The following is a 20,372-nucleotide window of genomic DNA, read 5'->3' as shown; positions in this document are numbered from 1 at the left end:
AAAGAGATCCAAGGTGAACTTCATGCTCAAGGAACATCGGTGTCAGATCGCACCATCCGTCGTTGTTTGAGCCAATGTGGACTACATGGGAGATAACCAAGCAAATCATAATAAAGCTAGACTGGAATATGCAAAACTACATGTCGACAAGCTACAAAGCTTCTGGGAGAATGTCCTATGGACAGATGAGACAAAAATGGAATTTTTTGCCAAGGCACATCAGCTTTATGTTCACAGATGTAAAAATGAAGCATATCAAGAAAAGAACACGGTCCCTACTGTGAAACATGGAGGAGGCTCTGTAATGTTCTGGGGCTGCTTTACTGCATCTGGCAGGCACAGGGTGTCTTGAATCTGTGCAGGGTACAATGAAATCTGAAGACTATCAAGGGATCCTAGAGAGAAATTTGCTGGCCAGTGTCACAAAGCTTGGTCTCGCAGGTCATGGGTCTTGCAACAGGACAATGACCCAAAGCACAGCTAAAAACACCCAAGAAAGACTAAGAGGAAAACCTTGGTCTATTCTAAAGTGGCCTTCTATGAGCCCTGACTTCAATCCTATTGTGCATCTTTGGAAGGAACTGAAACATGCTGTCTGGAAAAGACACCCTTCAAACCCAAAACAACTGGATCAGTTTGCTCATGAGGACTGGGCCAAAATACCTGCTGAGAGGTGCAGAAGTCTTACTGACAGTTACAGGAATTGTCTGATTGCAGTAAATGCCTCAAAAGGTTGTGCAACAAAATATTAAGTTAGGGGTACCATCATTTTTTGTCTAGGCCTGTTCCATGAGTTTTTAATTTTTATTTATTTATTTATTTAATAATTCAGTTGAAGCATGGTTGAAAAGCAATGTCTGACTTTCATTGGTTACATTCATAGAATTTATTTATTAAAATTTTTATTTTATTATTATTCTGTGACCATTTGTGAGTTTTTTTTTCTTTCATTGACTGAAGTACCAACAATTCTGTCCACGTGTGTGTATATACAAAAAATATATATATAAACAGAAAAATATACTATGACAAACACATGCTAATTTTTTAAATTTTCGAACACAATGATTTTCTTATAATAAACTGATTATAAAATTAATGTAAACTTGATTCTAAACAGAGCATTGTAAAGATGACTTAAAAAGCTTTTTTTCTTCTTGAATTTGTTGGTCTTTAAAATTGTGAAGAAACAACCCTGCATCACTATTTAGATGTTGTGGCAGTCTTTTATTTTCCTTTTGAAGTGCTGCCTCTGCTACATACTGTCTAAGATATCAAATCCCTTTTAGTTTTATTAGTCATGACTTCCAAATAATAGTTGATAGTGATTAAATAGAGAGATTAATTTTTTAAAATTTTATTAGTCTAGACACAATTATACTAACATCTTTAATGCTCTTATGACAGTTTATATTAAAATCCCACATTTCAATGTAAAGTTCGGTGCTTTACAACTCAATTCAATGTAACTAGTGGTTAAGCAACACTTGACCTGTAATATTGGGCCTGGCACAATATCCTAGAGAAAAATGACATATTTGCAACTCTATTTGACCTTTACAGAATAACCCAGAACAACCCACAATTTCTGCAGTGTGTTTCATAGGTGTGACAATTTGAATGCGGAATCCCCAAACAGATAAAAAATCCATCACGTTGTTGATGTTATCAATTGATGAGCAAGAAAACAGCTTATATACTGCAGAGACCCCATTAAAGTGAACCAAACAAATTAAATCACATCTGTGTTGTGACTTAAAATGGCTGACAGAATTAATCTCCTAGCTGCTGGTAAGTATACGAAGATGTACTTTGTTTGGGTCATGATTTTTACAGCAATCTGAGACATTTGACAGAATATCTGTAAGGAAGGAGATTTCTCACAAACTAGTCATATATTTGTAAAATAGTTTTTTGGTTATCCTGTACAGATCCTGTAAAGATATTTCGATGTTTATTTGTCAAGAAACGCTCACTGGCATTATTATTTGCCTCTCTTACAGCTTTCCTCACACTACTTCTCATAACTGAAGCCATGAACCTTTGTCCACCTTTGATAGCAACGAAACGTGAACTAAAATTCATGGTTCGGGAACTGCTCCAAGACTTGGTGAGTAATAAATTAATCAGCTCTTAACAGACTGTGTATAAAAAACTGACATTACAGTTAAGGGTTCGATCACAAATTTTCCTAATCAACTGCTGATTCTAGATTTAAAAAAACCCCAATGAATTTACCATCAGCATGTTTTTAAACAGAAAAATGAATCCATATGTACACTTGAGGATCAAGCGAGCGTCCGCACCATCGGGTGTCTCATCAAAATGAAGGACAATCGCTCCGACTGCGAGCTCCTCTCCATCTTTGACACTTACATTACCGAGGCAACCAACTTGGACATTCATACTCTTGTGACTGAACGACTTCAAGCAATCAACCAGTACCTTCAGAGCATTAAAAAATTTCTCTGCAAGTCGGAGCCTGAAGTGAAGAACTGTGATGTGGCCTTTAAGGAAAGTGACGGAGATTACGAGAAGATCTGCAAGGTGATGAGTCTTTTGGAGTTTCTTGCACGGTGGCTGTCTAGAGTGCACTGTTAACTTACTGTATCTGCTCATAATGAATTTATAATATTTTTATTATTTATTTATTTTGGTAGATGGATTTTAATTGGCATATCTGTTTAAAAAAACATGAATATTTCTGTTTTAACAAATAAAACCATTTTTATCTGCATGTGCATATGAAACAAAGATATATTTCTCTTTTGTTTAAATATATCTTAAACATAATATTCAGTGAAATATTATGTTTAAGAAATTTGTATAATATACAGTGGCAAAATAACAAAAATAGGACAGCTAAAAAAAAGTCTTTATATCCTTTGAATCGAATAAGCTAAACAATGACTTTATCTAAGAGATTGAAACTATTATTTAAGATTGCTGTCTTTCTTTGGTATATTTGAAGACACATCTAGGTTCTGTTCAGCCAGTATAGGCAGTTTCCTTCTTTGACTTTTTTTGCATATTAAAACACTAACAGTATGAAGCAATACATCATCAATCCGATCTGAATCTGTTGGATCTATGAACTCACTGCCAGGTCATTTTGGTGGTTATTTTTGACTTTCAAACTTTATTCCAATAAATCCATTAGGAAGAACCTGCAAACCACATACCAGACAAATTCCAGGTTCACACACACCTTAAGCAAACTTTTTTTTTTTTTTTCTCAGAATGAAACCAGTTTGTTCATGCGTACATTTTATTTAACAGTTCAGATAGTTCTGGAAACACCTGAGGAGCAAATGCAACTCAATGCTGCTACACGATACAGGATTGTACCACTGTACAATCATTTCTAGAAAACTCCAACACACTCAATTCAGCAGTAAACAGCATTAGAGCTTTGTTGTTCTTTTTTTTCAGAACCCAATATTCTTGGAATTGTGACTACAAAAAAATAATAAAAAAGATATTACCTTAGCAGGTTTATTCGTAGCACTGTTCTATATAAAGGCTCATCTTTAGTGAACATTCAAATCTAAATAAATCTTACATAACTGATGCTCTAAAATACAGAATAAGACACAAGGGAGCTTAATCACAGGAGTAATCTCACAGCCAGGAAGACAGAAAAGGCTTTATGTCCAGAAATAAAACACAAAAAAAAAACACAACTTACATTTGTTAATAGTGCTTAAAAAGAGTCTCTATAAGGCTTAAAATGAACAAACTCCTGTAAGGGTATAGTGCAAGAAACCCTTTGATTGAACTGCAAGGTCAGCAATCACAAGATCCTCAGACTGGAAGACTGCCTCTGATGGAGCGACACCCTCAAACCGCTTGTATTAAAATCACTTTGGATAAAAAGTCGTTTAAAAAACATCGCTGTTAGGATTACAAGCCGAAGCTGATATCCATATCAACCGGTGAACTCTGTTAAGTCTATTCCCTTTTGAACCTTTTATAACGTTAGCACTTTACTTCTGTTTCCCTTTACACCAAACGTAGGTTACGTCTTTAGCAGCCCTTTTAACACTGTTTAAAAAAAGGTTCCCTCATATTGAGGATGACAAGGAAGAACACTCCTCTAGTGTTATTTATTAAGATTTACCTAACTGCACAGAAATATTTCTTCATCACTGTTCAGGATGTATCCCAATGTTGTCTGAACAAAACTGCTGAGGCTTGGTGAGAAATATCCAAGTTCTATCATGATCTGAAAGCGAGTAAAGAGGCTAGGACTTTGTGGAGTGCTGTCTGGAGTTAACAACGGCCTGCTTAGCTTCTTCCGGAAGGAGTGTTGGGTCAGTCAGGATGGATGTGGTGGTGCTTAGCTGTCTCAGTGTCCCTAAAACCACTGTTAAGGAAGAGAAGAATAGAAAGAAGAGAAATAAGCTTTGCGTAGCTCAGCAATTAACAGTTACTTAGTTATTCCTACTGTATATACACTTACTTATTACACAACCAAGGAAGTGGCTGATGCAAACTTCTAGAAAATGATAAGTGTATTGCTCCACTTATTGTGCCCTTTAGATGCTGTGTTAATTGTTGCTCATTATCTTTATTAGCAAAGAACCACCTTCAAAACTGAGCAGTTCATTTTTTCCTGAGTAGATACATAATTGCTGTATTGGTTATAAATGACAAGAAACTATTTTGTTTAATTACTTACAGACATACAGTACATCACAAAAGTGAGTACACCCCTCACATTTCAGAAACTAATTTATTACATGTTCTAAAGGGACAAAACTATGGAAATAAAAATTGGATAAACTTTAGAGTATAGCAGTATAGATTTACTCTCCTCTACAAATAACTTAACATACAGACGTTATTGTATAAATAACTGCCAACAAAAGTGAATACACCTTAAGTGAACATGTCAAAACTGTGTCCAAAGGTTCAATGTTTTGTGTGAGCAGCATTGTTGTCAACCACTGTGTTAATCCTCCTGGGCATGGAATTCACCAGAGGTGCATAGGATGTTGCTGGGATCCCCTTTCACTCCTCCATAAATGACATCACAGAGCTGCAAGATGTTAGACACATGGTGCTTCTTCCACTTAAAGATGCCACACAGGCTGAACAATAGGGTTCGGTTCTCTAGACCTTTGTATGTCCCTGGCCACTGTACTGTACTATAACTTAGTTACAGGATGTTCCCTAGGCCATCTTTGTGGAGAGCAACAATTCAAATTCTCAAATCCTCAGAGTGTTTTTGACATGTTCAACATGCAGTGTTGACATTATGAGAGAATTGTACTCAAAGCAACAAATTTGAACTGCTTTAATACAAGATACGCAAATTCGTATGGTCCTGTTAGGCAGAAAAAGAGATGAACATGATTGAGTAGGACACATGGCTTTGCATAGTTAAATAATGTACAGCTGTTATCACTTAGGGTGAACTCATTTTTGTTGCCAGCTATTTTGACAATAATGGCTGTATGTTAAGTAACTTTCAGAGGACAGTAAATCTATACCACTTTACAAGTAGCACTTTGCCTACTCTGAAAAATATCTCAATTTAATTTCTATAGTATTGTCTAGAGAAGATGTACTAAAATGGTTGCTAAAATGTGAGAGGTGTACTCACGTTTGTGAGATACTGTATGTAATCTTCACTGGATGCCTTGAACAAAACACATCCATACATGCCACAACGCTGAGTTATGATCACTATGGGAACTTACTGGGTCTGAGGACAGGCAGCGCACAGTCTCGGTCCAGCCACTGCATGGTGGTCTCACACAACTTGCTCTTGTTGGTGGTTGACACTTTCACATTGAAGGACTCAAACAGAGGCTTAATGATGATGCTAAACTGGAGGAGTGCTGTTAAAGAAAATACTTCAAAATATACTTGAGATAAAATTCTCCTAGTTACTTAGTCTGTTATGATTTATTCAGATGTGTTTGCTGATTTCTTTAGATACAAGGTTTGCCCAAATGTGCAGCATCCAAGAGCATTCAGGAAATCAGACTCAACCCTACTGAGTTCACTGTGTTTAAGTCATAGACAGGGCTCTGTGATGGATACGGGATCATCCACCTCAGCCTTCTCACAACTGTGTGCAGTGCACAGCTGCATTGTCAGGCTGGAGCAGGTTTCAATGTGGGTCCTGTCCCACCCACATATAATGATTCCGATGCCCATGACCATGAGTATCGGATTTGGATCGGTCACGCACCACCGAGACCCGATCCACTCAAAATGCTTGGATCAGCGGCGTCACCGATCCAAAATATCGGATCGGTACATCCCTAATTAAAACCCCAACATTTCACTTCAGAAGCACATCAAAGATTTCATACACAATTTTTTTTCAGGGTGCAAAAAAAAAGGATACTATCCAAAACTTCCAGTTCTGCAGAGTTCTGTTCTTTACATACTCATCAAACTTCTCCTTCATGTGATCAAATCGATGGCGTGTAATAGGGACCCCTGTGGCTGGAAGTTGTTCCTGGCACAAACTAGATAGACAAAAAAAAGGGGGGGGAAACAAAAAGAGATAAAGTAAGACTTAGTCACACTCTCGTGAGTAACCCAGAAGAGAACTGGATTCCCTTCTTCATCTTCTTCCTTTCTTCTGATTTTTAAAAGGCCAAGAAAAAAAGATTCATTATGAAGGCACTGGATGCAAAAGGACTACAGTGCAGGAAAGCAAGGACTTTTCTAGAAAGAAGATCAAGTTGCATGTGGCATTTTCAATCCCGTCTTAAACTTATTGTATTTGTGTCTTAAATGGAAATTCTAGAAATACATTGAGGAAAATAAGTATTTGAACAACCCGCTATTTTGCAAGTTCTCCCACTTGGAAATCATGGAGGGGTCTGAAATTGTCATCGTAGGTGCATGACCACTGTGAGAGACATATTCTTAAAAAAAAAAAAAAAAAATCCAGAAATCACAATATATGATTTTTTAACTATTTAGGTGCATGATACAGCTGCAAATAAGTATTTGAACACCTTTCTATCAGCTAGAATTCTGACCCTCAAAGACCCGTTAGTCTTCATTTAAAATGTCCACCTCCACTCCATTTATTATCCTAAATTTGATGCACCTGTTTGAGGTTGTTAGCTGCATAAAGACACCTGTCCACCCCATACAATCAGTAAGAATCCAACTACTAACATGGCCAAGACCAAAGAGCTATCCAAAGACACTAGAAACAAAATTGTACACCTCCAGAAGGCTGGAAGGGGATACGGGGAAATTGCCAAGCAGCTTGGTGAAAAAAGGTCCACTTTGGAGCAATCATTAGAAAATGGAAGAAGCTAAACATGACTGTCAATCTCCCTCGGACTGGGGCTCCATGCAAGATCTCACCTCGTGGGGTCTCAATGATCCGAAGAAAGGTGAGAAATCAGCCCAGAACTACGTGGGAGGAGCTGGTCAATGACCTGAAAAGAGCTGGGACCACCGTTTCCAAGGTTACTGTTGGAAATACACTAAGACGTCATGGTTTGAAATCATGCATGGCACGGAAGGTTCCCCTGCTTAAACCAGCACATGTCCAGGCCCGTCTTAAGTTTGCCAATGACCATTTAGATGATCCAGAGGTGTCATGGGAGAAAGTCATGTGGTCAGATGAGACCAAAATAAAACTTTTTGGTCATAATTCCACTAAATGTGTTTGGAGGAAGAAAAATGATGAGTACCATCCCAAGAACACCATCCCTGTAGCATCATGCTTTGGGGGTGTTTTTCTGCACATGGGACAGGGCGACTGCACTGTATTAAGGAGAGGATGACTGGGGCCATGTATTGCGAGATTTTGGGGAACAACCTCCTTCCCTCGGTTAGACCATTGAAGATGGGTCGAGGCTGGGTCTTCCAACATGACAATGACCCGAAGCACACAGCCAGGATAACCAAGGAGTGGCTCTGTAAGACGCATATCAAGGTTCTGGCGTGGCCTAGCCAGTCTCCAGACCTAAACCCAATAGAGAATCTTTTGAGGGAGCTCAAACTCTGTGTTTCTCAGCGACAGGCCAGAAATCTGACTGATCTAGAGAAGATCTGTGTGGAGGAGTGGGCCAAAATCCCTCCTGCAGTGTGTGGAAACCTGGTGAAAAACTATAGGAAACGTTTGACCTCTGTAATTGCAAACAAAGGCTACTGTACCAAATATTAACATTGATTTTCTCAGGTGTTCAAATACTTATTTGCAGCTGTATCATACAAATAAATAGTTAAAATAGTTGTGATTTATGGATTTTTTTTTTTTTAGATTATGTCTCTCACAGTGGACATGCACCTACACTGACAATTTCAGACCCCTCCTTGATTTCTAAGTGGAAGAAAATGGCAGGGTCTTCAAATACTTATTTTCCTCACTGTAGCATTAATAGCATCTGGTGCTCGTGTGTCATATTTTCTAATATCATGTGCTATTTTTGACACAGTGTATGACATTATGTTATGCATTATGTTGCATGTTCAAGAACTTCAGCACTGTCGCTGTGATTATCAGTGTGTTTCCGATCAGTTAAGTAACACACCGTGTAGGAGGTCCTAACATCATCCGCAGGAATCTCAGCTTTGTTGGTTCTCAAAAAAGTCTGCCTTTTGGCATCCTAAATTCTGTCTTTTTATTTTTACCATTGGTCTGCTTGAGATCTTTTAATACTACGATTATTCTCATTTCTCAGAAAAAAAAAGAAAAATTCTGGTATTTCCTTTTTTTATGACACATTATGATCCTGATCATTAAAACATATTGACACACAGACCTGATGGATGCGTTGAGCTCCTCGATTTCCTCCCGCAGTCTCCTCGTCTCCTCCTGCATTTGGTGTCTCTCCTGTTGCAGCTTTCCAATGTAATCCACCGTCTTCTGAAGGGTTGTAGCATTACTGATCTGGTACAGAGGACTCAGTGTTTACAACCCTGTTACTGATATAATATTCATTAAGACACTCAACATCCTTAATTTGCATGGTGAAGAAACCTTTCACTACATCAGGTTTATATGAAACACTTTGAGTTAATGGGTTATGAGTAATATAATATTTAATAAAATTTGTATTCATTATGCACAAACTGGGAGGAGATGATGGTAAAATGTATTGTCTCTGGTATCTCACCAAACATGAATAAAAACGTTTTTTGCAGAATAGTGAATATCACCCAAACCACCCCACCCTTTCCTGCATAACGTAAATCCTAATTCGTATCATAGGAACGTCTGTGAGAATGGTGATGGATTTACGTCACAGAGCAGATCTCTACCATACTCCATGCTCACACATTCTTATTTCCCCACTTCAAATAAAACAAGAATCGTTCATAAAGAATTGCAGACCTGTCACACTGCTGTCTGCACCCTGGTGGGTGTTTGAGGTATAACCCTACAGTCAGGAACACCCGAGTACTAAAGGAAGCCCAGGTCAGTTCCTGTGTTACACTGAGGTGATAAAAACCACCACACTGTGAAACCTGAGGAGATCCAGATGAAACGACTACTTAAGTATTTAGTACAGGCCTGCATTCAAAGCCCAATAAATATGGATGAGCAGAAACCTAATAATACACGGGTATTCACTATATCTACTGGTATAATTACACAGTTTTCTTCGTCTCTAGTGCAGGAGAGCTGTGTTCAAGTGTATTCGATTCTTTAGCCAACATGTTGAACACTGTGTTTGTGTGTGTGCGTGTGTGTGTGTGTGTGTGTAAATATCACAGAGGATTTCTTTATTTATGGTTACAGACTTTTGAATGAAATGAAGAAAAGCCTATTTAAATTAGCAGGTCATTCATCAAGTATCAGTATCTGATCATCAGTGTTATTACAGGTCAAATCAGGTCCGAATTTCCACTTGCATGCAAATCTAAACAAATAAGCTAAGAGTTATTATTTTTTTACATTGGATTGTGATTTGAGAGAGGGAACCAGGCTGCACAGCGTCTTGAAGCCGATGTTGATGTTGGATCTGCGTTTCTGCTCAGCAGATTTGTGTTTCACACGATGATTCTGAATTAAGAGACAGAAAAACAGACATACAAATAAATGCTCAAGCTCCATATCAGTAAGGAAAAAAAGGATAAATAAATAAATTAAATAATAAAAAAGTAGATACTGATTAGACTAAGGCTGCTTTCACGTAACTCATTCCACTTCCATGTGAACTTGTGTGTTAGACTGCAGTAAGAAAGCCATTCGATCCTGAACCAACCAAACTGCAGTAAACTAAACCTCACATTCAGTTTAATACATGTGCAGCATTTGTCATATTACAAATGACAGAGCTTTAATGTAACACAAACACATGTTAAACAATTTGATTATTTAATCATCACTGACATTTTCAGTCTAGCATCAGCTTCACTTAGATTTGGACTTTAACACCCGATATAAAGAAATAGAATTAATGATCACACAGCAGGTGCTGAGAATTAACATCAACATACCAAAAACACTAAACATATACCGTATAATAGAATTATAAACTTTACTTTTTACACTGACAGTGCAGGATAATACACATTTAATCTAAATAAGGTCTCTAAGCAAATGTACCGGATTGGGTTCGTTCTTTGCCAGGACTGAAGTGCAGCTGCTGAGAGGAGACTGTGGGCTTGGGACCTGCTCTGCCCCTAAAGGTGAGCCTTGTCCAGAAGTTCGTCCATCTAATGCTTAAAGACAGCATGAACACAGCATGACAATACTTATTTGATTGTTTCCTATTTATTTGAATTCGGTTACCAGATCTTCTGAAAGAATACTGGATTACAGCGCATCTGGAAAGCATTCACAGAGCTTCACTTTTTGTTTTTTACATTTTTCAAGTTACAGCCTTATTCCAAAATAGATTCTACAAACAATACCCCATAATGACAACGTGAAAGAAGTTTGTTTGAAATCTTTGCAAATTTGTTATAAATAAAAGACGAAAAAGAATCATGTATTCACAGCCTTTGGCATGACACTCAAAATTGAGCTCAGGTGCACCACTGATCATCCATGAGATGTTTCTACTTGATTGGAGTATAGTTGAATGTATTAAATATAGTTATTTGGACATGATTTGAAAAGGGACCTGTGTATATAAGGCCCTACAGTTAACAGGGTCTGTCAGAGCACAAACCAAGCCAAGAAGTCTAAGGAATTGTCTGTAGACCGGATTGTATCAAGGCACAGATGGGGAAACGTAAAAAAATTTTTTCTGTAGCACTGAAGGTCCCAAATGAGCACAGTGGGCTCCATCATCCGTAAAGGGAAGAAGTTTGAAACCACCAGAACTCTTTCTACAGCAAGCCGCATAGCCAAACTGAGCGATTGAAAGAGAGAAGGGCCTTAGTCAGGGAGGTGACCGAAAAACCCGATGGTCACTCTGACAGAGCTCCCAGGTTTCTCTGTGTAGAGAGGAGAACCTTCCAGAAGAACAACCATCTCTGCAGCACTCCACCAATCAGGCCCGTATGGTAGAGTGGCCTGTAGAGTTGCAACCTGCTCCAGAGCAGCTGAATGTCCTTGAGTGGTCCAGCCAGAGCCTAGACTTAAACCCGATTGAACATCTCTGGAGAGATCTGTAAATGGCTGCACATCATACAAGACTTGAGGCTGTAATTGCTGCTAAAGGTGCTTCAACAAAGTATTGAGCAAAGGCTGTGAATACTTATGTACATGTGATTTTTTGATTTTTTTTTTTTTTCATTTTTAAACCATTTACAAATATTTCAAACAAACTTTTCATGTTGTCATTATGGGATACTATTTGTAGAACTTTGAGGAAAATAATGAATTTAATCCATTTTGGAATAAGGCTTTAACATAACAAAAAGTGAAGCATTATGGATACTTTCCAGATGCACGGTATTAGCTCTTACCTGTGCAAGCTACAGGAACAGAACCCTTATTACTGGATAAGGTTGTTTCCTCTTTAGGCACAATGTGCTGAGCAGAGTTCTGACTTGGGAGAATGTGGAAGCCAGATCCCTGTGAAAAGAACACGTCTCTTTAACGTCTGTAACAACTCACTGTACGATCATTTCATTTAAAAGTAAGAATGAAAGATACGGTTACGTGTGGAATACTGGCGGAGGTGATGACCACACCAGCAGTAGAGGGCACATCGGTTTTAAGAGGCGACTGAGTGACAAGAACAGCACCAGCAGGTCCTAAAAAAAAATTAAGAAAAATTTAAAAATCTAATCCAATATTACAGACATACAAGCTACCAGGCTCTGTGAAGCTTGTTTACTGATTTAAGAAGCAACCCATTGTTTGGTTACTGAAGATGTTATGGAATTTCCAAAAAGAACAGAAATGAAAAAAAAAAAAAATTATTCATAATTTGATTATCTATACACCATTTCAGAACAACTATTGTACAAAACTAATAAATGGTAGTTTACATATAATCCTGGATTAACTTTTCTATCCATATGCTTCTATTTGTTTATCTATACATTTCTGTGATACACAATGTTCCCTTTCTCTCCCTAAACACAACCTAACAGCTACATATATAGCTTGCATTTAAATTTCACAATTTTAGTAGCACTATAATCATTAATAATAGTGCTGCATGATTAATCATATCGCATTGTCAGCCTGTGGGATGACATGATGGCAAAATGTTACGATTTTACTAAAAAGTGCATGTGCGGACTTTCTGATAACAGTTTGCAGATTTTCAACAAAACAAAAAATAATTACAGACATGTCTGCGAGTCTCACGCCATATAATAAGTCTTCGCCCTGATATAAAGAAATCACAGACTCCATAACACACTCTTTGGCAAAAGACATGATGCCCAAACAACTGTTAGTAAAGTGAGATTTCAGAAAATGATCCTCACACTGGGCAAGAGGTACCAGCTGCCCTCGCAAAACTATTTCTCTCAAGAAGCAATCCCTAAGCATTAGAACTCAAACTTTCAAAAGGAAATGGTTACGGTGAAGTTCTTTTCAACCACTACGGACTTGTGGTCAAGCAGGACAAGTGAACCATATGATAGCTTGACTGTGCACTTTGTCGAGGAGGAGTTTGAACTAAAAAGCTGCTGCCTGCAAACATCGTATTTCCCTGATGACTAAGGATAAAGCGGCCCAAATCACTGAAATAAAAAATGTTTAGCTACCTCAACAATAAATGTGAAGGGACACAGGACCAAAAAAGATTTAGTAGTTTGAGTTTGATTGTGTGAACTACAATTGTAAAACCAGTTTATACAGAGTATATGTTACATCCTACATAAATGTCCCAGTTTATTTGGACAACAAGTTTAAAAATCTTATTTTTGTGATAGCTACACTTTTGAGAAAATAAGTTTACATGCAAATGGTTCATTTTGCAAAAAATATTTATTTTGAAAACATGTTCTAGTTTAACAAATACAAATTGCAACAATATCGCAACCTTCCAGACACAAGTTGTTAAATGTGTGTGCTTTTTCACAAAATTCACATCAATAAATGCAATATGAATTTTTGCCCAAATCCTGCAGCCCTAGTTAACAATAATAAAAAACACTTTTCTTAAAAGATTTTACTCTTTGTAAATGTCAGTAAACTGAATTTAAGAGTATGATGACAATGGAGTATATATTTATACATTCCACAACGACTGATCGTCATGAAAAGAGGGTTCAATAACTAAAAGGGTCAGAGGGGCTACGCAGCACCTTCATAACTGTGTATGAGATGAAAATATCAGAAAATTAATATCAGCTCATATTCTGCTCTATCGTCTTATATTTCTTTTTAATATTTTAAAGCTAAATGTCCTCTGAGTAGAGCAAAATCTAAAGAATCTTCCATGCCGTCCCAATACATTTGGAGAGAGCTGAATATTTATGTTAATATTTTAATACTGTGTTTATTTAAATGTTTTGCACACACACACACACATACATATATATGTATATATAAAAATACACACATTATATATATATATATATATATATATATATATATTATATACACACACACACACACGTGACCTGAGAGAGAGAGAGAGAGAGAGAGAGAGAGAACGTGGTGTGGAGAAAGGCACTGACCTGTCAGTATGAGGCGAGGTGATTGAACTGGAGCAGCAGGGACTATGGGCACATGGCGACTTTTTTTAGCAGAGCCAACGGGCTGGATGGGTCGTGGCAGGGCAAAGCTCTGAGGCTGTGGGGGCAAAGAGATACATGGGATAGCCTGGTCTTGGCGAGGAGGTCTGGGTGAAAGGGTGAAGGTTGACCTGGATGTCATTGAGGATGAGCCAGTGTGTTTGCCCGTGGATGGAGATGAGCTCCTGGGTGCGGTCTGGCACTGCAGTGAGTGGGAGGGTGGAGGAGGCAGTGGGGCTGGTGGTGGCATGATGGGGGCTGCGGCAGGTGAGGGCACTATTTGTTCTGTAAAAAGAGGCATGTAGTCCTGTTGGAAGGCACGGTCTACAGAGCTTATGTTGTCTCGACTGGGTAATGAAGGATGACTTGGGGTCAGAGAGATGGACAATTCTGTGGGCAAGTTAATCGGAGACAACAACGAAGTCTGAAAGAGAAATACAGGGTCAACGACATGAGCAAAAATGCAGCAAACACAACACTCGACTTTGTAGCTGATCTTATTGGATGGCTTATATTAAGAGTAATATTTATATGTGAACTGTACAGGCATCTATAATGTAAACAGGGTGGATCATGCACTATAACGGTCATGCTCATCTCCTATATAACTGGACAATGTAGAGTGTTGTAAGTATGAGGTTATTTAGGTATTCACACTTATTCTAGTGTTTTTTCCCTTTAACTCTTCTTCCAGACACAAGTTGTTAAAAAAAAACTTCAACCAGTTTAATCACATTTCAGTCTATATATTTGCGTCGGTACCTGTGTTTGAGTGCTGCTACTGCTGCTGGATAAGGGAGTGGTGGTTGGGGCAGTGGGTGAGGTAGTGGGGTAGGAGGGCTGACGCAAGGAGTGAAACAGATCTGGTTAAGAGGAAAAAATCAATGAAGGACTCAGTGAGATAATGAAGACCTAATGCAGCTATAATCATAAACTTCACTACCCAGACACTGTGATGCAATTAGACATCTGTAAAGGTAAGTAAGATGAAGTAATTTTAAGTTGGTGATTTAGTAAGAAAGCAGGAGATAATTATTATATTTAACACAAACCACTGATTTATAACGTAAAGTCAGATCAGACAGTCGCTCCAAGAGCCTTTCTGTGACTGTCATTGCCAATTCTTTTTTTTAAATTTTCCAAAATGTGCTTCTTTTTTTTTATGACTACTACAAAACTATTACAATTACTATTGGCATAATTCAGTATATTTCTAGCAGCGAAGAGACGTAATGCATTACTCTTTTATCATAATTTTACTTAGGTTCGATGCATGCTTTGTAGTGCAATTCAAATCTGTAATAAATTAGTAAAATCTGAAAATTTTTAAATTTAAGAGTGTGCTTGATTTTGAAATTGGAAAAACTAAAACTTCACAGTGAAACCAGTTATATTACAGCAGGAATTTTTTTGTTACCTTTCAGTATAAGAACCAAGGGAAAGAACAAACATGAAAATTGTGTGTGGCTTGACGATGACATGGAGATGCTGCATTTCCTGTTAGACTTGAATATAAAGTCAAGAAAAAATGATCTGTTCGTAGTGAGGATTGAACCAACGCAGGAGCTATACACTGTGTATCAATCTCATTCTTCCACACTGGCATGTAATAAAAAGTGAGTTTTTTTTTTTTTTAAATGCTGTGTAATAAATAAACTACAGACCACAAAGCAGACATCTGGATATCAGCTATGATCAGAAGAATCCCAATGCAATCACAACACATCTACAACCACAGTGATCACCCTAAGGTTGGAGCTGTGACATCACTCAACATTTAACCACGTCATGTCCGCCGAGAAGCAGCTCATAAAAAAACCAGCTCCGGCTCATAGAAATCATAGTTAAATTTTGTCTTCAAGAAACTCTATATAGTTCTTGCTGTGCACATAAAGAAAAAACAAGCCTATAAACAAGCCTATAAACATCCTGGTCACTCATCTACCAGGGGTTAGTGAGCAAGATTAATGTGATATGATTAAACCTTGAAGAGGCTCGAAAGTGTCCATGAAGTCCAAGTTGGGCTGCAGTGGGATGAGTCCAGGCTGGATCATGTCTGCATTACCTGCATGTGCTGGGAGGAACAATAACTGGTCACTAAAACTTTATTTGTATTATTATATCCAATATTCATCATGCGAATACATCAAGAGAAGCTCAGCAGGTTGTGTGAACTTGTTACTTACCGATCTCTCTAGGATTAGGCCAAGGAATAGGCTGGTGAGAAGAAAGCGTAGAGAAGAGCGTGTCAGAGAACTCGGACATGAGCACATCCATGTCAAAGATGGGGTCCATCTCCATGGGTGCAGGAGAATCCTGGCTCCTGCGCGAGCTGCGACGGAAAAACCCTTCTGCCTCGTCTTCCTGACAGGAGGGCATACGAAGGATGTCGGGATGCACTTCGCCAAAAAGCAAGAACTGCTCCTCTGCCCCCTTTAGAAGGGTAAAAGAAATGCAACAGTGCAGGCCAGGTTAGTGGACAAGCGAGGTTAGTGCAGGCACAATGCATACAGTACGGCTGACACCAAGACCTGAAAGAGATTACACTTCAGATGATGTCAGTGATAGAATTATTCTGCCTGTATTCAGCCTGTATGCATTACCACTCTGTTAGACACTAGATATTAAAAACACAAGCAGAATTAGTATAAACAGCATAAACATATTAATCATCTATGACCATTTTGAATACATCATGCCATCATAAATTTTGGGTTTAATAAACTCTATATAGTTCTTGCTGTGCAGATAAAGAAAAAACAAGCCTAATCTCTATCCTTTACGCTCGCAAAATCTAAACACAAATGCCGAAGAAGGAAATTATGCAAATTATTTGTGACCACACAAGACGCACTCAGTGCCAGCAATATCGCTGTTCTACTGTGATGATAGTGTTCCCATCATTTTTTGGAGCAGTGTATATACAGTGAATAATAATGCAGAGAAAACCTGCATACATCACATACAACATTAACAAGGAGCCTGCTAGTGTGCACTGCATTAAGTACAGCACACAGTACAAGGCATGTCGGCAATGCAAAGCTGCTGAATTCTCAAATGCGCAAATTACCTTGAGAAGGCTGGAAAGATCATCGTCTTTGTGCTTCTGTAACTGGGAAATAATACAGTGAATTAGTTGTGACTAAATACTCATGCAATACTTTATAAAACTACAATGCAAATTATATTATACTGTAAATATTTTTAAGCATTGGAGGAAGAATTTTATTTGTCCAAAACATCATGTCTAAGTGTCTACAGCTTATTTTGAGTTTGGAGAGCAAATCCAGAATTTCACATACACCAAAGATTCCGGGTCCTAACTAGTAACCTACCCTTTTTTTGAAGTATGTCCTCCATTTATGGTACTCTCGGAGAACGATTTCGATTCGTCTCTTCCAGTATTTTCCTTCTGTAGCTATTGCCTAAGAAGATATGTGATGATAAGAACATGTTGTCTCCTGGTGATGAAAATCTGTCCTCTACACCAACCACATGTACTGGGCTCCATTTGCATCTAGAATTATCAAGCATGGTTCTAACCCTAATGCAGGTCAAACCTACAATATGATGAATAGAAATGTCGTGATATTCATGATTCATGATATTTTTGTCATATCGGCAGCCCTCTAAGGGATCTTCATACACAAGGCAACACCAATTACAGAAAAGCCTTCTTACTATACATAAGTTCCCTGTCTGAGGATAACCACAACATTGCACCTGTCTCCATTCCTAACCAGCTCTCCGCTCTCCACTCCCTCACTTCGACCCTCTCACCTCTGCAGGTCGATGGACTCCTGAATCCATTGTCCCATCCAAAGGTGTAACAAAATGGCAGACTGGATTCTCTCGTTTCTCCACATCTGCACAAGACAAATTCATGAGCAGCAATGATAATAACCATCATGAACAAGCAGACAAAGCTAAAAATATGCAATGTGTGGTCACTAGTCCTTACACTGAATGTACCAAGCTCTCCAGATGGCATTGTTCAGGCGAATCTTGTCCCTCCAGAGAAGTTTAAGGCCCTTGAAGTTTTTCCATTTTGGGGATACCAATCTACCACTGAAGGTGAAAACAACAACAAGCAACATGGTGTTATAACCTTTTTTTTTTTTTTTTTGACAATTCTAACATGCTACTTTAGAAGCATATTATCTGTTATTTTCTGAGGAAATCTGACTTTTACTGAAGTTACTTGGGCAGTGAATGTATAAAATGAATATTAGACAGTATTATGAATATTAATATATATTTATATGTCTACTTCTATATGCTGAATTTAAAAAAAATTCCACTAACAAAAATTCAGGTTTACACTTATTCTAGTGTTTTTTCCCCCTTAACTCTTCTTCCAGGCTGCATCTCCTGTCACATGATAAACTGTGTGCGCGCGCGTGTATGCATATGTTTCCTCTAACAGCACCAACAGCCAAATTTCCATTCTTTTATAATGACTCTTAAAACACAGTGTCATAATCCGAAAACCTTTTTTTTTTAGCACACACACTAACCTGTCTCAAAACTCAACACATATTGACTATTAAAACACAAATGTTCATTATAAATCCTATTTCAAAAACGCAACAGCAACTAAATTTTCTTATAAACAATAAATCCCTCCACTCACAGAAATAAATACAGCTCAGTTCATGTTTAAATAATTTTCTGATGATTCTGTGACTCTGTCCCAGCTCCCAGGATATAAGTAAATAAAACTACAAGTGTGGAGCAAGTCAATAAACACCAGAGAGAAGAGCACAAGCACAGAAGCACACACACACACACACACACACACAATGTTTATATCATCACATGCTCATATGCTAAGGAAATTAGCTAGCCGTCTGTCTCGGACAGCTCAGTAAGTGTGTAGTAAATAACTAGTTATACGGTCACTTCTGTGTTGAAGGTACACTGCACAATTCACTGCATTCATTTATCTGTGGTTAATTAAGCATTAGCGTGCGTCACTGTTAAAGATGAAGTCAGGTGTTAGCATTAGTGCTAGTTAGCCATGACAGCTAACTTTAAATAGAAAACTGAGATTAAAAAAAAGGGAATAAACACAAAACATAGACACACTGTGGGTTATTAGACATCGCGGTGTCAGGGGCGAAGCCAAAGCTAGTTTTATTTATCATCTGTTTGTGGTTTAATAACATTTAATATCCTGTGTGTGGAGACTCTTTAACCCCGGAATCATAACTTATTACGTCTTATTACCGTAACATGGAGTCAGGAGCTGTTTGTAATGAAATGTGCTGGTGTAAACTGGCCTGTACGCGAGGGTCATGCACTCGAACAGTTTGGTGAGAGACGCGTCTATGGAGAGATGAGACGCGCTCGACTTCCCGAAGTGATAAGTCTGACAAGTTTGTTTATTAACCGTGTCGAAGTCGTAGCCTTTCTTCGGCGGATGCTCGATGTGAGGGGTTGAAACCATGAAATGTCCGCTGTGGATGATCTGCGGTTCTCGTCCGTCTGATTTCTTCAGTCCGAGGTGTGTGTCCTCGGTGTCGGAGTCGTCGTCATGCTGCTCCGGAGTCATGTTCGAATCGACTCGTCTGTGTGAGCGGGTCGCCATTACACCTCCTCCTCTCCGCTCTTTGTTCAGCAACTCTTCAGCCGATCTGTCTGACTGATACGCGAAATTTCATACTACTGTCTTCCCGGTTCTCGTAAAGTCCTTCGGAAACAAATAACATTCCGGCTCATTTTCGCGGAACAGAGCTTTACTTTATAAACCCACCCGTTTTCTTCAGTTCACTAACCGACACTCACACGCGCACAGTCCTGCAGGGCTTTAGCGATGAGAGCCTCGAGACTGCTGGTTGCCAGAGTGGAGTTAATCCCTTCAAGTAAAGGGTTAAAAATAGTCCCTGTTTCTTCTACACACTGCAAAGCCAATAGGTTATTTCCGGTAGATTTCAGAGCGCGGATATGGTGAATTTGTGTTCATTTATCTACAAAAGCATTAATGAGGTCAGGTGCTCATCTGTGGTGTTTAAATTCATCCCAAAAGGTGTTCAGTGGAGTCAGAGTCAGGGCTCTGTGTGATACTTGTGTTGTTCCACTTCAACCTCATCAAACCATGTCTTCATGGAGCTTTGTGCAAAGAAGCTTTGACACACTGAAGAGTTCCAGTGAAGAGAAATTGTAATGCTACAGCATACAAAGATATTCTGTACAGATGTGAAGTCCATCCATCTATCTATCTAAGATGCTCATATGCGAGTGGTTGGATGTTTGTAGGATTTATCTGGGATTGTCATTGTAACCTGTAC

The 20,372-nt window shown here is 38.5% G+C and overlaps 1 protein-coding gene across 4 annotated transcripts; it reads right to left on the bottom strand.

The window, feature by feature from the left end:
* Positions 1 to 3,119: 3,119 nt before the first annotated feature.
* Positions 3,120 to 20,023, bottom strand: LOC113642284 (MLX interacting protein). 4 transcript variants are annotated; one of them, XM_027145650.2, is made up of 17 exons: positions 19,365 to 20,023; positions 18,044 to 18,150; positions 17,863 to 17,948; positions 17,418 to 17,507; positions 17,153 to 17,188; positions 16,269 to 16,515; positions 16,067 to 16,156; positions 14,845 to 14,945; positions 14,026 to 14,506; positions 12,041 to 12,141; positions 11,851 to 11,959; positions 10,541 to 10,656; positions 9,887 to 9,994; positions 8,751 to 8,878; positions 6,362 to 6,485; positions 5,706 to 5,835; positions 3,120 to 4,366 (listed from the first exon to the last, which is right to left on the bottom strand). In XM_027145650.2, exons 1-17 carry the CDS (start codon positions 19,670 to 19,672, stop codon positions 4,245 to 4,247), a joined length of 2,484 nt encoding a protein of 827 aa, XP_027001451.2. In that variant the 5' UTR covers positions 19,673 to 20,023; the 3' UTR covers positions 3,120 to 4,244. The 4 variants fall into 4 exon arrangements, with proteins under 4 accessions (XP_027001451.2, XP_027001449.2, XP_027001450.2 ...); XM_027145648.2 differs by having other exon boundaries at positions 17,153 to 17,194; positions 19,365 to 20,021; XM_027145649.2 differs by having other exon boundaries at positions 12,047 to 12,141; positions 17,153 to 17,194; positions 19,365 to 20,020.
* Positions 20,024 to 20,372: the final 349 nt, after the last annotated feature.

This window comes from Tachysurus fulvidraco, chromosome 9, assembly GCF_022655615.1.
Source record: "Tachysurus fulvidraco isolate hzauxx_2018 chromosome 9, HZAU_PFXX_2.0, whole genome shotgun sequence".
Lineage (NCBI taxonomy): Eukaryota > Metazoa > Chordata > Actinopteri > Siluriformes > Bagridae > Tachysurus > Tachysurus fulvidraco.
The sequence above is the reverse complement of the archived record's forward strand: the minus strand, read 5'-3'. Positions and strand labels throughout refer to the sequence as shown.